The sequence below is a fragment of the Oncorhynchus nerka genome, linkage group LG20 (assembly GCF_034236695.1).
Source record: "Oncorhynchus nerka isolate Pitt River linkage group LG20, Oner_Uvic_2.0, whole genome shotgun sequence".
NCBI classification, from domain to species: domain Eukaryota; kingdom Metazoa; phylum Chordata; class Actinopteri; order Salmoniformes; family Salmonidae; genus Oncorhynchus; species Oncorhynchus nerka.
Genome location: NC_088415.1, coordinates 42,844,152 through 42,858,771, shown reverse-complemented (window position 1 = coordinate 42,858,771; position 14,620 = coordinate 42,844,152). Strand labels below are relative to the sequence as shown.

At 47.0% G+C, this 14,620-nt stretch overlaps 1 protein-coding gene across 1 annotated transcript in view; it reads left to right on the top strand.

The window, feature by feature from the left end:
- Nucleotides 1–14,620, top strand: part of LOC115102685 (serine/threonine-protein kinase WNK2-like) — a 79,899-nt gene that overhangs the window by 43,492 nt on the left and 21,787 nt on the right. Inside the window, exons 3-15 of the mRNA XM_065006059.1 lie at nucleotides 5,213–5,385; nucleotides 5,510–5,730; nucleotides 6,333–6,490; nucleotides 6,874–6,962; nucleotides 7,281–7,500; nucleotides 8,027–8,351; nucleotides 8,610–8,728; nucleotides 8,946–9,146; nucleotides 9,502–13,003; nucleotides 13,149–13,261; nucleotides 13,691–13,734; nucleotides 14,090–14,228; nucleotides 14,359–14,475. Coding sequence (XP_064862131.1) covers nucleotides 5,213–5,385; nucleotides 5,510–5,730; nucleotides 6,333–6,490; nucleotides 6,874–6,962; nucleotides 7,281–7,500; nucleotides 8,027–8,351; nucleotides 8,610–8,728; nucleotides 8,946–9,146; nucleotides 9,502–13,003; nucleotides 13,149–13,261; nucleotides 13,691–13,734; nucleotides 14,090–14,228; nucleotides 14,359–14,475 — 5,421 coding nt within the window. The remainder of the gene's footprint in view (nucleotides 1–5,212; nucleotides 5,386–5,509; nucleotides 5,731–6,332; nucleotides 6,491–6,873; nucleotides 6,963–7,280; nucleotides 7,501–8,026; nucleotides 8,352–8,609; nucleotides 8,729–8,945; nucleotides 9,147–9,501; nucleotides 13,004–13,148; nucleotides 13,262–13,690; nucleotides 13,735–14,089; nucleotides 14,229–14,358; nucleotides 14,476–14,620) is intronic.

The following is a 14,620-nucleotide window of genomic DNA, read 5'->3' as shown; positions in this document are numbered from 1 at the left end:
GGCGAAGAGGAGAGAGGTGGCCTTCACTTCCAGAAAAGGACATTGAGTTGGAAGAGATGGATCTTCGACTACACTACACGATGCAGAGAGGGAGTGACGAGGGGAGGGATTTAATGAGGGAAACTGCATTACATGGAAATCAGAAGTAAATCTGATTTAGAATGAAATGTCTGCAGTAGTAGCCCCTCTCCCTTCAGACAGTAATTCATGAACACAGAGCCTATAAGTAAATGGAAGAGGTAAATGGAAAGCAACATATTATGATTTGATTTGATTTGATGAATGCTATTTTACGGATGTGTGTTTGTTGCTATGGCAGGAATCCCACTGACCATTTCAATCTGTTTTCATGTACTTGACAGGTGCTAGTGAGGAGATGGTTGTTTTCATGTACTTGACAGGTGCTAGTGAGGAGATGGTTGTTTTCATGTACTTGACAGGTGCTAGTGAGGAGATGGTTGTTTTCATGTACTTGACAGGTGCTAGTGAGGAGATGGTTGTTTTCATGTACTTGACAGGTGCTAGTGAGGAGATGGTTGTTTTCATGTACTTGACAGGTGCTAGTGAGGAGATGGTTGTTTTCATGTACTTGACAGGTGCTAGTGAGGAGATGGTTGTTTTCATGTACTTGACAGGTGCTAGTGAGGAGATGGTTGTTTTCATGTACTTGACAGGTGCTAGTGAGGAGATGGTTGTTTTCATGTACTTGACAGGTGCTAGTGAGGAGATGGTTGTTTTCATGTACTTGACAGGTGCTAGTGAGGAGATGGTTGTTTTCATGCACATCTTTGTTTTGTAGTTTCTTTGTTTGTTTTGCAATATGGCCTTGCCTTGTCACCACTTGTTTCAATTGTCACATCTGTTGTTTCCCGCCTCAGGTCATGACCTTTGGTTGTTGTCCTGTTCAGACTATAGCGTGATGTTGAATGACGCGTAAGAGACCACAAGTGGCAAGGTCAACAAAGGTCAAAACGACCACTAAAAAAACACAATGCTTTTTTTGTTCGTTTAACGATGACAATTGTTAGGACAGCTGCCATTTAGAAAATGACTAGGCTATAAATGTATAGTCACTTAGCGATTCATAGTGGTATATTATTTGCTTATATTTGCCTTTTTATAATGGTGGTTTGAGCTCTGAATGCTGATTGGCTGAAAGTATACCACAGGTTTTACTCTTCTAATTACGCTGGTCCCCAGTTTATAATAGCAATACGGTACCTCAGGGGTTTGATATATGGCCAATATACCACGGATAAAGGCTGTATCCAGACACTCCGCGTTGTGTCAATTATTGGACCGACTCTCTTCTCGGTATACATCAATGATGTCGAGCTCTTGCTGCTGGTGAGTCTGATCCACCTCTACGCAGATGACACCATTCTGTATACTTCTGGCCTTTCTTTGGACACTGTGTTAACAACCCTCCAGGCAATTCAATTTCATACAACTCTCCTTCCGTGGCCTCCAATTTCTCTTAAATACAAGTAAAACTAAATGCATGCTCTTCAACCGATCACTGCCTGCACCTGCCCGCCTGTCCAACATCTACTCGGCTCTGACTTAGAATACGTGGACAACTACAAATACCTAGGTGTCTGGTTAGACTGTAAACTCTCCTTCCAGACCCACATCAAACATCTCCAATCCAAAGTTAAATCTAGAATTGGCTTCCTATTTCACAACAAAGCATCATTTACTTATGCTGCCAAACATACCCTTGTAAAACTCACCATCCTACCAATCCTCGACTTCGACTTTACAAAATAGCCTCCAATACCCTACTCAACAAATTGGATGCAGTCTATCACAGTGCCATCCGTTTTGTCACCAAAGCTCCATATACTACCCACCATTGCGACCTGTACACTCTCGTTGGCTGGCCCTCGCTTCATACTCGTCGCCAAACCCACTGGCTCCATGTCATCTACAAGACCCTGCTAGGTAAAGTCGCCCCTTATCTCAGCTCGCTGGTCACCATAGCATCTCCCACCTGTAGCACGCGCTCCAGCAGGTATATCTCTCTGGTCACCCCCAAAACCAATTATTTCTTTGGCCGCCTCTCCTTCCAGTTCTCTGCTGCCAATGACTGGAATGAACTACAACAATCTCTGAAACTGGAAACACTTATCTCCCTCACTAGCTTTAAGCACCAACTGTCAGAGCAGCTCACAGATTACTGCACCTGTACATAGCCCATCTATAATTTAGCCCAAACAACTACCTCTTTCCCTACTCTATTTATTTAATTTATTTAATTTATTTATTTATTTAGCTCCTTTGCACCCCGTTATTTTTTTTTCTTTCTACTTTGCACATTCTTCCACTGCAAATATAACATTCTAGTGTTTTACTAGCTATATTGTATTTACTTTGGCACCATAGCCCTTTTTTTGCCTTTACCTCCCTTATCTCACCTCATTTGCTCACATCGTATATAGACTTGTTTCTACTGTATTATTGACTGTATGTTTGTTTTACTCAATGTGTAACTCTGTGTTGATGTATGTGTCAAACTGCTTTGCTTTCTTGGCCAGGTCACAATTGTAAATGAGAACTTGTTCTCAATTTGCCTACCGGGTTAAATAAAGGTGAAATAAAAATTAATTAATAAAAGTGTCGTGCATAAGAACAGCCCTTAGCTGTGGTATATTGGCCATATACCACACCCCCTCAGGCCTTTATTGCTTACTGTAAGTAACCAACATACGTACATACATACGTACGTACGTACGTACAGGGGGGCAAAAAAAGTATTTAGTCAGCTACCAATTGTGTAATTTTCATCATAGGTACACTTCAACTAAAGAAAATCCAGAAAATCACATTGTAGGATTTTTATTAATTAATTTGCAAATGATGGTGAAAAATAAGTATTTGATCACCTACAAACAAGCAAGATATCTGGCTCTCACAGACCTGTAACTTCTTCTTTAAGAGGCTCCTCTGTCCTCCACTCGTTACCTGTATTAATGGCACCTGTTTGAACTTGTTATCAGTATAAAAGACACCTGTCCACAACCTCAAACAGTCACACTCCAAACTCCACTATGGCCAAGACCAAAGAGCTGTCAAAGGACACCAGAAACAAAATTGTAGACCTGCACCAGGCTGGGAAGACTGAATCTGCAATAGGTAAGCAGCTTGGTTTGAAGAAATCAACTGTGGGAGCAAATTTTAGGAAATGGAAGACACAAGACCACTGATAATCTCCCTCGATCTGGGGCTCCATGCAAGATCTCACCCCGTGGGGTCAAAATTATCACAAGAACGGTGAGCAAAAATCCCAGAACCACACGGGGGGACCTAGTGAATGACCTGCAGAGAGCTGGGACCAAAGTAACAAAGCCTACCATCAGTAACACATTACGCCGCCAGGGACTCAAATCCTGCAGTGCCAGACGTGTCCCCCTGCTTAAGCCAGTACATGTCCATGCCCGTCTGAAGCTTGCTAGAGAGCATTTGGATGATCCAGAAGAAGATTGGGAGAATGTCAGATGAAACCAAAATATAACTTTTTGGTAAAAACTCAACTCGTCGTGTTTGGAGGACAAAGAATGCTGAGTTGCATCCAAAGAACACCATACCTACTGCGAAGCATGGGGGTGGAAACATCATGCTTTGGGGCTGTTTTTCTGCAAAGGGACCAGGACGACTGATCCGTGTGAAGGAAAGAATGAATGGGGCCATGTATCGTGAGATTTTGAGTGAAAACCTCCTTCCATCAGCAAGGGCATTGAAGATGAAACGTGGCTGGGTCTTTCAGCATGACAATGATCCCAAACACACCGCCCGGACAACGAAGGAGTGGCTTCGTAAGAAGCATTTCAAGGTCCTGGAGTGGCCTAGCCAGTCTCCAGATCTCAACCCCATAGAAAATCTTTGGAGGGAGTTGAAAGTCTGTGTTGCCCAGCAACAGCCCCAAAACATCACCGCTCTATGGGAGATCTGCATGGAGGAATGGGCCAAGATTTTTTTTTAGATTCCGTCTCTCACAGTTGAAGTGTACCTATGATTAAAAATTATAGACCTCTACATGCTTTGTAATTAGGAAAACCTGCAAAATCGGGAGTGTATCAGATACTTGTTCTCCCCACTGTATATACACACATATATGTGTGTGCGTCAGCATACGTCTGTGTGTGCGTGTGCATGCATGTGTGAGTGTTATTCCCAGTGGGATACTCTGCCGGAGCCAGGGATTTCTGCAGCATCCGCCATACTAGGCCCAATGGCAGCGTGGCAGATGCCGCAGAAGTGTCTTATAGGCTGAGGTGGGTGTTGTCTCCACTCATGCAGATGAAACTATATCCTGCTTCCGCCATCTAGTGGTGGTAGGTGTTTAATTACATGAAATATGGTTGCTTGGTAGTAAGGAGGGCTGACTGATCGGTTGTATTGCTCCACTATTGTTTTGTTTTTTTAGGTGGTGGATCAGCTTTAATATTGCAAATAGATTGTGGCTTCTATCAATGTACTTGTCTGCATCATTTCCAATATTATTTTAAATAAAATCATACTATATACACTATATACATTTTACGGACACGGTATATTTTACATTTTAGTCCCATCCTTCAGCTCCCTTTAATCCCTCCCATCTATCTCCAAAGACCGTCCAGTTTTGATTTATATATTTCAACTGTGCTGTGAGGCTCCAGTATTGGCTTTGTTGTTGACTGTACTGTTTCCTGATTGGTATAGTGTTCCAGTATTGGCTCTGTTGTTGACAGCACTGTTTCCTGATTGGTATAGTGTTCCAGTATTGGCTCTGTTGACAGCACTGTTTTCTGATTGGTATAGTGTTCCAGTATTGGCTCTGTTGTTGACAAAGAGCTGTTTCCTGAAAGCATGCTCCCCATAATAAGTCTCAGGTATAGTATATGCATTGTCTCCTGAACGTTTTTTGTCATAGGTTTCCAGTTTAGCGTATGCTGAAAGTATGAACCTATGCCTCTTGAATACAGACCTAAGCACTCTAAATCCTTCGTTTTTTGTTGTTCTTCTACAACAGTAGGAGAATAGCACTGAACACTGTTTAGGCCGTGGGTATGTTCTCACTGATGAAGACCTTTGGGTTGCCCAATAAAACTAACTGCTTGACGATTCAACAGTGCAGTATTGGCTCTGGCTCGATCTTTGCAACTTGTTCTCACAACCGAACGCTCTCTGATGTCTATCCTGCCTTCTGTGTATTTCTTTGTGTCTACAGGACCGTAAGCTGACCAAGGCGGAGCAGCAGCGTTTTAAGGAGGAGGCAGAGATGCTGAAGGGCCTCCAGCACCCTAACATTGTCCGTTTCTATGACTCCTGGGAGTCAGTGCTGCGAGGGAAGAAGTGCATCGTCCTGGTCACCGAACTCATGACCTCGGGAACCCTCAAAACGTGGGTAGAAGACACACAGACCCCTGCTCAGCTCGCAAATAGCGTTACACCAAAGAGGTTGTTCCATAGAAACCATGCCACAATGCTGTATAGTTATAACCGTGCCTCCCTGTCCTGTCTGCAGGTACCTGAAGCGCTTCAAGGTGATGAAGCCCAAGGTCCTGAGGAGCTGGTGTCGTCAGATCCTGAAGGGCCTCCAGTTCCTCCACACTAGGACCCCTCCCATCATCCACAGGGACCTCAAGTGTGACAACATCTTCATCACCGGCCCTACCGGCTCCGTCAAGATCGGAGACCTGGGATTGGCCACTCTCATGAGGACCTCCTTCGCCAAAAGTGTCATAGGTAACTAGCGACTGTCAGTTTCCGGAGCCAGCGATCAGTTGTTTTCTTATGTCATGTTGTGGGAATGGTATTTTAATGGGTCATATAGGTATGTCAGATTTCTTGTGAGTAAGACTTGAGATAATGGACATCAGTGTTGTGGGAATTACTTTTACAATCTGTGGTCACTCTGCTACAATGTGAATATCTTATGAGCTGACCCAACTCTCCAAGAAAGCATCATCAGCTGAGTACAGTCTCTGCGGTGGTTATTCTTGCTCAAAGGTCAAGCTCTGTTGCACTAAATGCCACTGGAAGTGTATGTTAAGAGCTGATCTGTGGTCTGTGTTTACAGTAAGTGTGGACCCTATAGATTCCTGAGTAACCTTCATAAAATAATTTATACTCCTGGGCGTCTGATGATGGTCCTTTACTGACAGAGGAGGTTAGAGGTCAAAATGATATTCAATAAACGCAGGTTGCACCGTTTGAGCATCACTGTCCAAGCATGATGATGCTTATTTCACCAATTTCGGGTAATTTTGGTCTCAAAATATCTTCATCAGGGTATTTAAGGTGTGCGACTTTACCTTTTCAATTGACTAATGTGCCCTGTCTTCCAGGTACCCCTGAGTTCATGGCTCCAGAGATGTACGAGGAACATTATGATGAGTCTGTTGACGTCTATGCCTTTGGGATGTGCATGTTGGAGATGGCCACCTCAGAATACCCCTACTCAGAGTGCCAGAATGCTGCACAGATCTACCGCAAAGTCACCAGCGTAAGTCTGGGACCGCTGTCCCTTTGGGCTTGTCCCTTTGTGGCATAGGTTCCCTTTCCCCTACTTCTACAAGATCTTTCCGTCTAACGTTCTTCACAAAAACCCCTTTGGCCTTTTGGCCAAGTCTGTCATTTCCCGACTTGCCCTTGATCTTCTCACCAACCTCCCTCAGATTCAGTAAATTATTAAATATACTGTATATGTGACAGTACATTAGCTGTAGTCAGGGTTTCTTCATTACTGCTTCATGATTAACTCTCTGAAGTATTACAGGAGTCCCATCTAAAGTATATTACTGTCTGTGTAGGACGGAGTAGTACATCATCTATATCATTGTCCGTTCGGTCACCTCACCTGCCCCCTCTCTCCCGCTCTGTCTACAGGGTATAAAACCAGCCAGCTTCGATAAAGTCAACGACCCAGAGATCAAAGAGATCATTGGGTGCTGCATCCGCCAGGACAAGAGTCAGAGGCAAGTGTTTTGACCTCTCTCTACCCCCCTTCCCGCTCTCTCTCTCCTAGTAATGGGAGGAATTGCAATGCCTTTTGCAAACCTTGCTAAACAGCAGAGCGCTTGTAAAGAAAAAGTCTAGTGGTTAGGGCCGCTGACCCCGGGAACATATACCAGAGTGGGCATGGGTTCAACTCCAGCCCGCTGCCCTTCTGAATCGCCATTCTCCTACCTTTCCTGTCATCTGTTCTTCCACTGTCCTATCCAATAAAAGCCACACATTGTTTGGGAAAGAAGTGGGCATTTGTTGCGAGCTTGATGTGCTGTCTCTGTCTGCAGGCTGTCCATCCGGGACCTGTTGACCCATGCGTTCTTCGGGGAGGACACCGGGGTGCGTGTGGAGCTGGCGGAGGAAGACACAGGCTGTCAGGACTGCCTGGCCCTCAGGATCTGGGTGGAGGAGCCAAAGAAGCTGAAGGGAAAACACAAAGACAATGAGGCCATCGAGTTCAGCTACGACCTGGAGAACGACAGCGCAGAGGAGGTGGCTTCGGAGATGGTGAGATTAGGGGGAGAAATGGATAGGGAGGGAGGCAGAAAGAGAAATGGTGAGACACTGATACCTTTTTCACACCTTGGTGCAGACCCAGACTGTAACCTGCAGGCTCTGATATTTTCTTTTTAGATATTCCTTTCTGGCATGGCCCCAGGCTAGAACATTACAGTAAAGGTTGGCTCGGCTCAGCACAATAGTGTGAAAATGATAGAAGAGAGAACAGTGCTAGACGGAGCAGGAATAACTAGGACCTCTGTTGAAGGAACTACAGGGAAGGTTGGAGGGCTACAGGAAAGGTGATCTATTACAGAGTCCACCGCTCATTAATCAAGGTTTCCTTGCTAGTTGTTGCCTCCAACCTACATTCCCTCGCCATGCTTTCAACTTTTTCTCTCTCTTTTTCTCTCTGCCTCCTATCTCTTTCTCTCCACCTACCCGCTCTCTCTCGCTCTCTCTTTCTCTCTCTCTCTCTCTCTCTCTACCCTCTCTCTGTCTACCCACCACCCCCTCTCCCTCCTCCTCTATCCAGGTGAAGTCAGGCTTCTTCCACGAGAGCGACGCTAAGGTGGTGGGTAAATCCATCCGTGACCGCGTCACGCTCATCAAGAAGTCCCGTGAGAGACGCCAGCAGCAGCTGCTCCGACAGCAGCAAGGCTTTGATGAGAGACGGGACTCCACCCTCACCTCCTCCACCTGCTCTCACCTCTCCTCCCTGGGGCCTGGGGTGGCTGTGCTGACAGGGGGAGGTGGGGGAGGAGGAGGGCAGGGTGAGGTTGAGGAGCTTCCAGAGGTGGATCAGCATGTGAGGCAACAGCAGCAGATCCACAGTGGGAATGCTCTGAGCCTGCCCACAGGTACAACAGCAGACCAATATTCTGTCAATCAGAGGCTTGTAGAGATTTGTTTACGGTGTAAGACTGTATACTGTGTTTCCCTACGTACTGACTGTGCTGGGGTAGATATCAGCAACGAAGTGGAATATTAAGATAAACATTATTTGGTTGTGGACAGTCCTAGAATAGGATATAATGATAATGATATTATTTTCCTTATCCCCAAAGTAGTGTTTGTCTAGACTCCTTTATTTACTCTTACCTTTGTATTTACTCCAGGAGGTGAGAGCATTGGCTCAGCCAGCTGTGAATCCTATGCCAGTGGCCAGAGCCAGGCATACCCTCAGCAAGGGGAGTCATACATGCTCTCTCAACCCAGCCTCCCTGCTGCTGCCTCGGTGAGTGGCATCCCAAAGGACACCCTATTCCCTATGTAGTGGACTACTTTTAACCAGGGCCAAAAGTAGTGCACTATGTAGAGAATAGGGTGCCATTTGGAACATAGATCATATTATGGTTCTTCCTGTTTTGGAAAATGTAGTTTACAAAGAGATTGATATCTTATCTCCAACCCTGCAATCATGCTCAATTGTGTTGTCTGTTATCTGTTTTTAGGCATTTTTGGCCCACCACGAAATGCTCCCGATTGGTCAGAGCGGAGGAGTTCCGAACGTGCCTACTGGTCAGAGTGGTGGGATTCCCGCCATGTGCATTGGTCAAAGCAGTGGTGGGGCACCTGTTGGTCAGCAGACTTACGTTCAGCCTGTTGCTATGGCAACGCAAGTCTCACCAGGTGTACCACAGCAGTATTCTCAGGTGAGTGGCTCTCGATCCCGTTCAACTCTCTTAACATCTCTCTAACATCTATTTTCTACTGGACAATAGAAGATTGAACCTTGATTTATTCCGAATAGCTTTTAATCAATTCATGTAACTATTTTATCAGATGTGCTTTAACGATAATAAAAATGATAACAATCTTGATCATGACAATGCTTTCATGTCCTCTAAAGAATGTGTGCAGTCCTTTGATAATTAATGCCTGCCCTTTTTCCAATGCTTACTCTTCCCTCCTCTCTTTACCTCAATCTCCCCCTACCTGCCCTCTCACCATAACTCCATCTGACCATGTCCCTGTCACCCCATGATGGTTATCTTCACACCATCTCAGTCATACCATTCAGATGGATCTCAGATCGCACCAATGGCCCCTTCCCAGTCCTGCGCACCCCCAGTTTCACCCCAAGCCCAGCTTAACATTCTTCCAGCTCCTATATCAGTGGGAGACCCAACAGGACTAGTGGGAGTTGGTGACATGGAGGCCATGGTCCCTCTCCCACAACAGACCCAGGCCAATGTCACTCCTAACATCATGCAGGCCTCTGACATCCAGATGACACCCCAGCCTTTAACCCAGCAAGCACAGCCTTTCATGATTACCCAACAGCAGACCATTGTTCAACAACAGCAGATACTGATGGAGCCACAGCAGCAGCAAATGGAGGCTCAACAATCCACCCTGCTTCAGCAGCAACAACCACACCAACAACAACAGGCCAATGTAATTCCCCAGAAGGCGGTACTGATACAGCAACATATAGAACAACAGCAGCAGACTATAGCAATCCAACAGCAGCAAACTACTGAGCTTCAGCAGCAAGTGTATGTGCAGCAAGCTTTGGTTCAGCAGCAGCAGCAAATGCAACAGCATCCTCAGCAGCAGGCCTTACCATCACAACAGCAATCAATGGACCAACAGCAGCAACAACAGCAACAGGCATTGTCATTACAGCATGTGGATCAAACCCAAGCCTATGTGCAACCACTGCTAAACGACCTACAACAGCAGCAACAACTGCAACAGCAGCAAACATTGTTGCTACACCAACAGCACCAGATTGAACATCAGCAACAACAACAAGCGATGTTACTAGAACAACAACAGCAAGTGTACATACAACAGCAGCTTGAGCAACAGCAGCAACAGGCGTTGCTACAAAAGCAACAACAGGCACGGCTACAACAGCACCAACTGGAGCAACAGCAAGCACTGTTACAACAGCAAATATTTGAGCAACAGCAGCAGCAAGCGATGTTACAGCAGCAGCAACAAGAGCAGCAGCAAAAGCAAGCCTTAAAGCAACAGCAACAACAGGCGCAACTACAGCAACAACAGCTAGAGCAACAGCAAGCGCTGTTACAACAGCAGCAGTTTGAGCAACAGCAGCAGCAAGCGCTCCTACAGCAGCAACAACAACTGGAGGCTCACCAAGCGAGCCAGATCCAACAACAACCGGAAATGGATCTACAACAGCAGCAACCACTGCATCAACAACCGCAAGCTGTGCTGCAACAACCGACCCAACTACAACAACAGGTCGTCAGTCATCCAATCGACTCACAGCAAGCTGTGCTACAGCAACAGTTGGAACAACAGCAAGCCCTGCTACAACAGCAACAGCTTCAGCAGCAACAAGCAGTTTTGCAGCAGCAGCAATTGGAGCAACAGCAACAACAGGCACAACTGCAACAGCAGCTGGAGCTACAACAGCAGCAAGCTTTGTTACAACAACAGATCGAGCAACAACAGCAACAGCAGGCGTTGCTACAACAACAACAAACAGAGAGACTGCACCAACAGGCTTTGCTACAACAGCAGCAGCAACAGCAAGAGACTGGGCAATCGCAGCAGCAAACCACCAATATTCAATTTCAACAAAGCGAGAAACAAGAGACCACTTTGATTCAGCAACAATGTGAGCAGTTGCAAGCTTTGATTCAACAGCAACAAATTGATGTGTGTTTGTTGCAGCAACAACAACAACAGCAAAACACTGCTATGTTTCCACCTAGTCACACTAGCCTAACGCAGCAGCAAGTGACAGAACAACAGCAAGTAGCGCTGATACAACAACAACAGCAGCAGCAGCAACAACAAGCTGTATTACTGGAGCAACAACAACAAGCGTATGTTGTCCAGCAACAACAGCAGGGCCATCAGAGCTCTGTCGTTGAACCTCCTTCTCAGATCCCCCTTGTTGCCCCAACCCTACCAGCAGCAGAGGTTATACAGGCCATGCAGGTCCAAGCTCAGATGGCTGCCCAAGCCCAGGGTCAGGGAGCCAAACCTGTAGCCATTCAGCCACAGATTCCCAGCCAGGCTCCACTGGCTATAGTGCATGCCCAAGTCCTGGCCCAGATTCAAGCTCAGAATGAAGCTCACCCTCAGAGCCTGGGCCATTTCCCAGTCCCAGTACTCCAGGCCCAGCCCCAGCCTCCACTCAAAGCCCAGCCCCAGATGATCGAGGTCCAGATTCCACCTCACGTGGTGGCCCCGATCCAGGCACCAAGTCCTCCGATCCCTATCCAGTCCCAGGCTCCTATAGTACAGGCTATCCATCAGATCCCAGCTCAAATACAGGCCCAGGCTCCAGTGCAGTCACTCATCCAGCAGACTCCCCAGCCTCTGCATCCAACCCAAGCTTTGAATCCGATTCCAGCAGTTGTTGAGACTCAGATGATGCAGAGTCCAGCTCTGGTCCAACCCCAACCTCCAGTCTCAATAACCGCCATGCACAGCCAGATCCAACCCCAGCACGAGTCTCCAGTGCAGCCCAGTGTTCAGCTCCCAGGTCTAGCGCAGCCTCAACACCGCCCCCATGCTCCAGCTGTACTACTGGCACCCCAGTATGTCACTGCACCTCAGCCCACCCAACAGCAAGCCATACAGCCAGTCCTGCAACAACAACATCAGGACATCACACAACAAGTTACCCAGCAACACCAGCAGGTACTGTTGGAGCAACCGCAGTCCATGGTGCAGTACCAGCAGATGATGCTGTCTCCTGGATCTGTTGGTGTTGGAACTGTCATGGAGGCCCCTGCCTCCACAGTCATAGACCCTACCACCTTGGTCTCTGCTTCGCCTCAACACATACAACAACAGACTGGGCAAGTGTATAACCAAGGCCAGCAGGTACAGCTACAAAGACAGGTACAGCTACAGCCTGTCCCACAACCACAACAGCAGCAGCTGCAAGTAACAGGAAGCCCAGCTGTGGTGCAGCCGTTAAACCAACCCATACCTCAGGCTCAGTCTAAATCTATGCTGCCTCAACCCATTCCCATGGAGCAATACCAACAGCAACAGCTGGTGCAACAGGTTCCACAAGTCGTACAACAGACACTCCCACAGCAGCTTCAGTCTCAGACAACCCCAGCCCCAATTCAACAGGCTCTGCAGTCTCAGCATCAGCAGGTCTCAAATCCCGACCCATGTCAACTGGGTTATCAGCTTCCTCAGATCCCCCCACATCTGTTGCCCCAGCAGCCTACTGTTAACCCAGCACAGACAGCATTCCCCAGAAACGTGCCCCAGCTCGGGTCTCAGACTAGAGCCCTACCCTTGTACAGTCAGGTAGTAGCAGGAGCAGGAGGTCTGCCACCATCTCCCCAGCACCAAGCTCAGCTGACACAGCCGCTACCCACGCATACACACACCCAGATGGCCATGCAAGCTCAGGCACACACCCAGACACTGGCCCAAGCGCAGGCCCATGCCCACACCCAGACCCAGCTCGCTGAGGCTGCATTGGCGGACTCCACCACCGAGCAACAGCCCCCTCTGAATCCTTCCCAGGCTACTTCCTTCCCTCTTCCACAGATGCCCCCCAGTCCTTCTCATACATCGTCTCACGCCCACCCTGCCTCCCTGCCACCCCTCCATCCTGCTACCCCTGGCCCAGAGACCCAGCCCACCCCACCAGAGAGCCAACTAACCCTGTCTTGTCTGGCTGATGTCCCCTCGGGCCTGACCTCTCCCGGCTGTTGCCGCCACTGCCCAGCCCCTTGACTCTAACGCCCCCTCGCTGCTGCACCCCACCACAACCTCACTCCAAGACTGTGACCCTGCTCTGCTGGGCATTGCTCAGGTACAGAAGTGCACGCCACTCTACCACTACTGTATACTGTTCCACTACTACCACTATCTTCATCCAATATCCAGCCGATTCTAGAAGGGTGTATACAGTAGAGAGTATTCCGAGGGCCATACCCTTTTTGAATCACAATAAAACACATTATTTTTGTTTCGTTTTGAAGAAAATGTCCTTTTACTCAGTTACGCTAAGTACGTTTGTATGGTATTTGTTCTGATTTAAACTAACCAGTACTACAACAACCAGATCCAGTTTTTTTCCTTTAAATTACATTAAAATAGGTTCATTTTTGTTCAAGTTCCTATTTCAGTTGTTCAGTTTGATTTGTATCAGTCAACTAATGGTTTGGTATCTATTTTTTCTTTGTTGGTTTTTGCTGTTTTCTGTATGTGCGTTGGTCTGTCTATTTATGTGGCTCTACAGGAGAGTCCAAACCAGTCTGGCACAGAGAGACACTCCTCTTCAGGGTATGTGTCACATCACTACTCTCAACGTCGGCCCCAATTTACTTCCTTGCTCTTGCCCCCGGCCCTATCAGGTCAATGTTTGCAGATCAATAAGTTTGAAGTGATATGGTGGAAGCTACACCACTACACTACTTAAACCTTTCCAGAACCTTCCGATCTGCAAACATCCAAAGGTTAGGACCAAGGGGAAGGGCTAGGGACCGGTTGTCAATGTTCGCTTATTTTTTGTTTTGAATGTCAAGCCCTCCATGTTAGAAAAGACTATGCCCACTACTGTACATGGAGTACTATTTATTTGACCATCAATGTTCACGTGTTGTGCATGACTCTTGCTTGTCTGACACCTCTCTCACAGTGCTGTTCCAGCCAATGGGGATGGGGATCTACAGATGTTGTTAGCCAATGGAAAACTAGAGAGGGTGAAGTCTCAGAGGAGATTGTCCTATCGGGGGGCAGAAAAGGGATCCCATGCATTTCAACTGAGTATGATCCAGGTATAGTATCCCTAATAATATGAATCCCTATCAGGATGTGAAAGGTTTACAATAAATTGTCAAGTCCAAGAAGTTGTCATGTCCAAGACATTGAACAGAACCACATGGTTTCTCTTCCTGTGCTCTGTAGGTGTCCGGCTCTGGTGACAACATGGTGGAGTGTCAGCTGGAAACCCACAGCAACAAGATGGTCACCTTTAAGTTCGACACAGAGGGAGACGCACCTGAAGACATCGCAGATTATATGGTGACTAGATCAACAGGCAGTTCTACATGGACATTGCATGGGATTATTGTACCTCAAACTTCTACCTGTTTTGATATACTAGATATGAATATATGATTATTCTATATTGGATGGGATGATGGTTTTTGCGGCAAGCATTCTCATT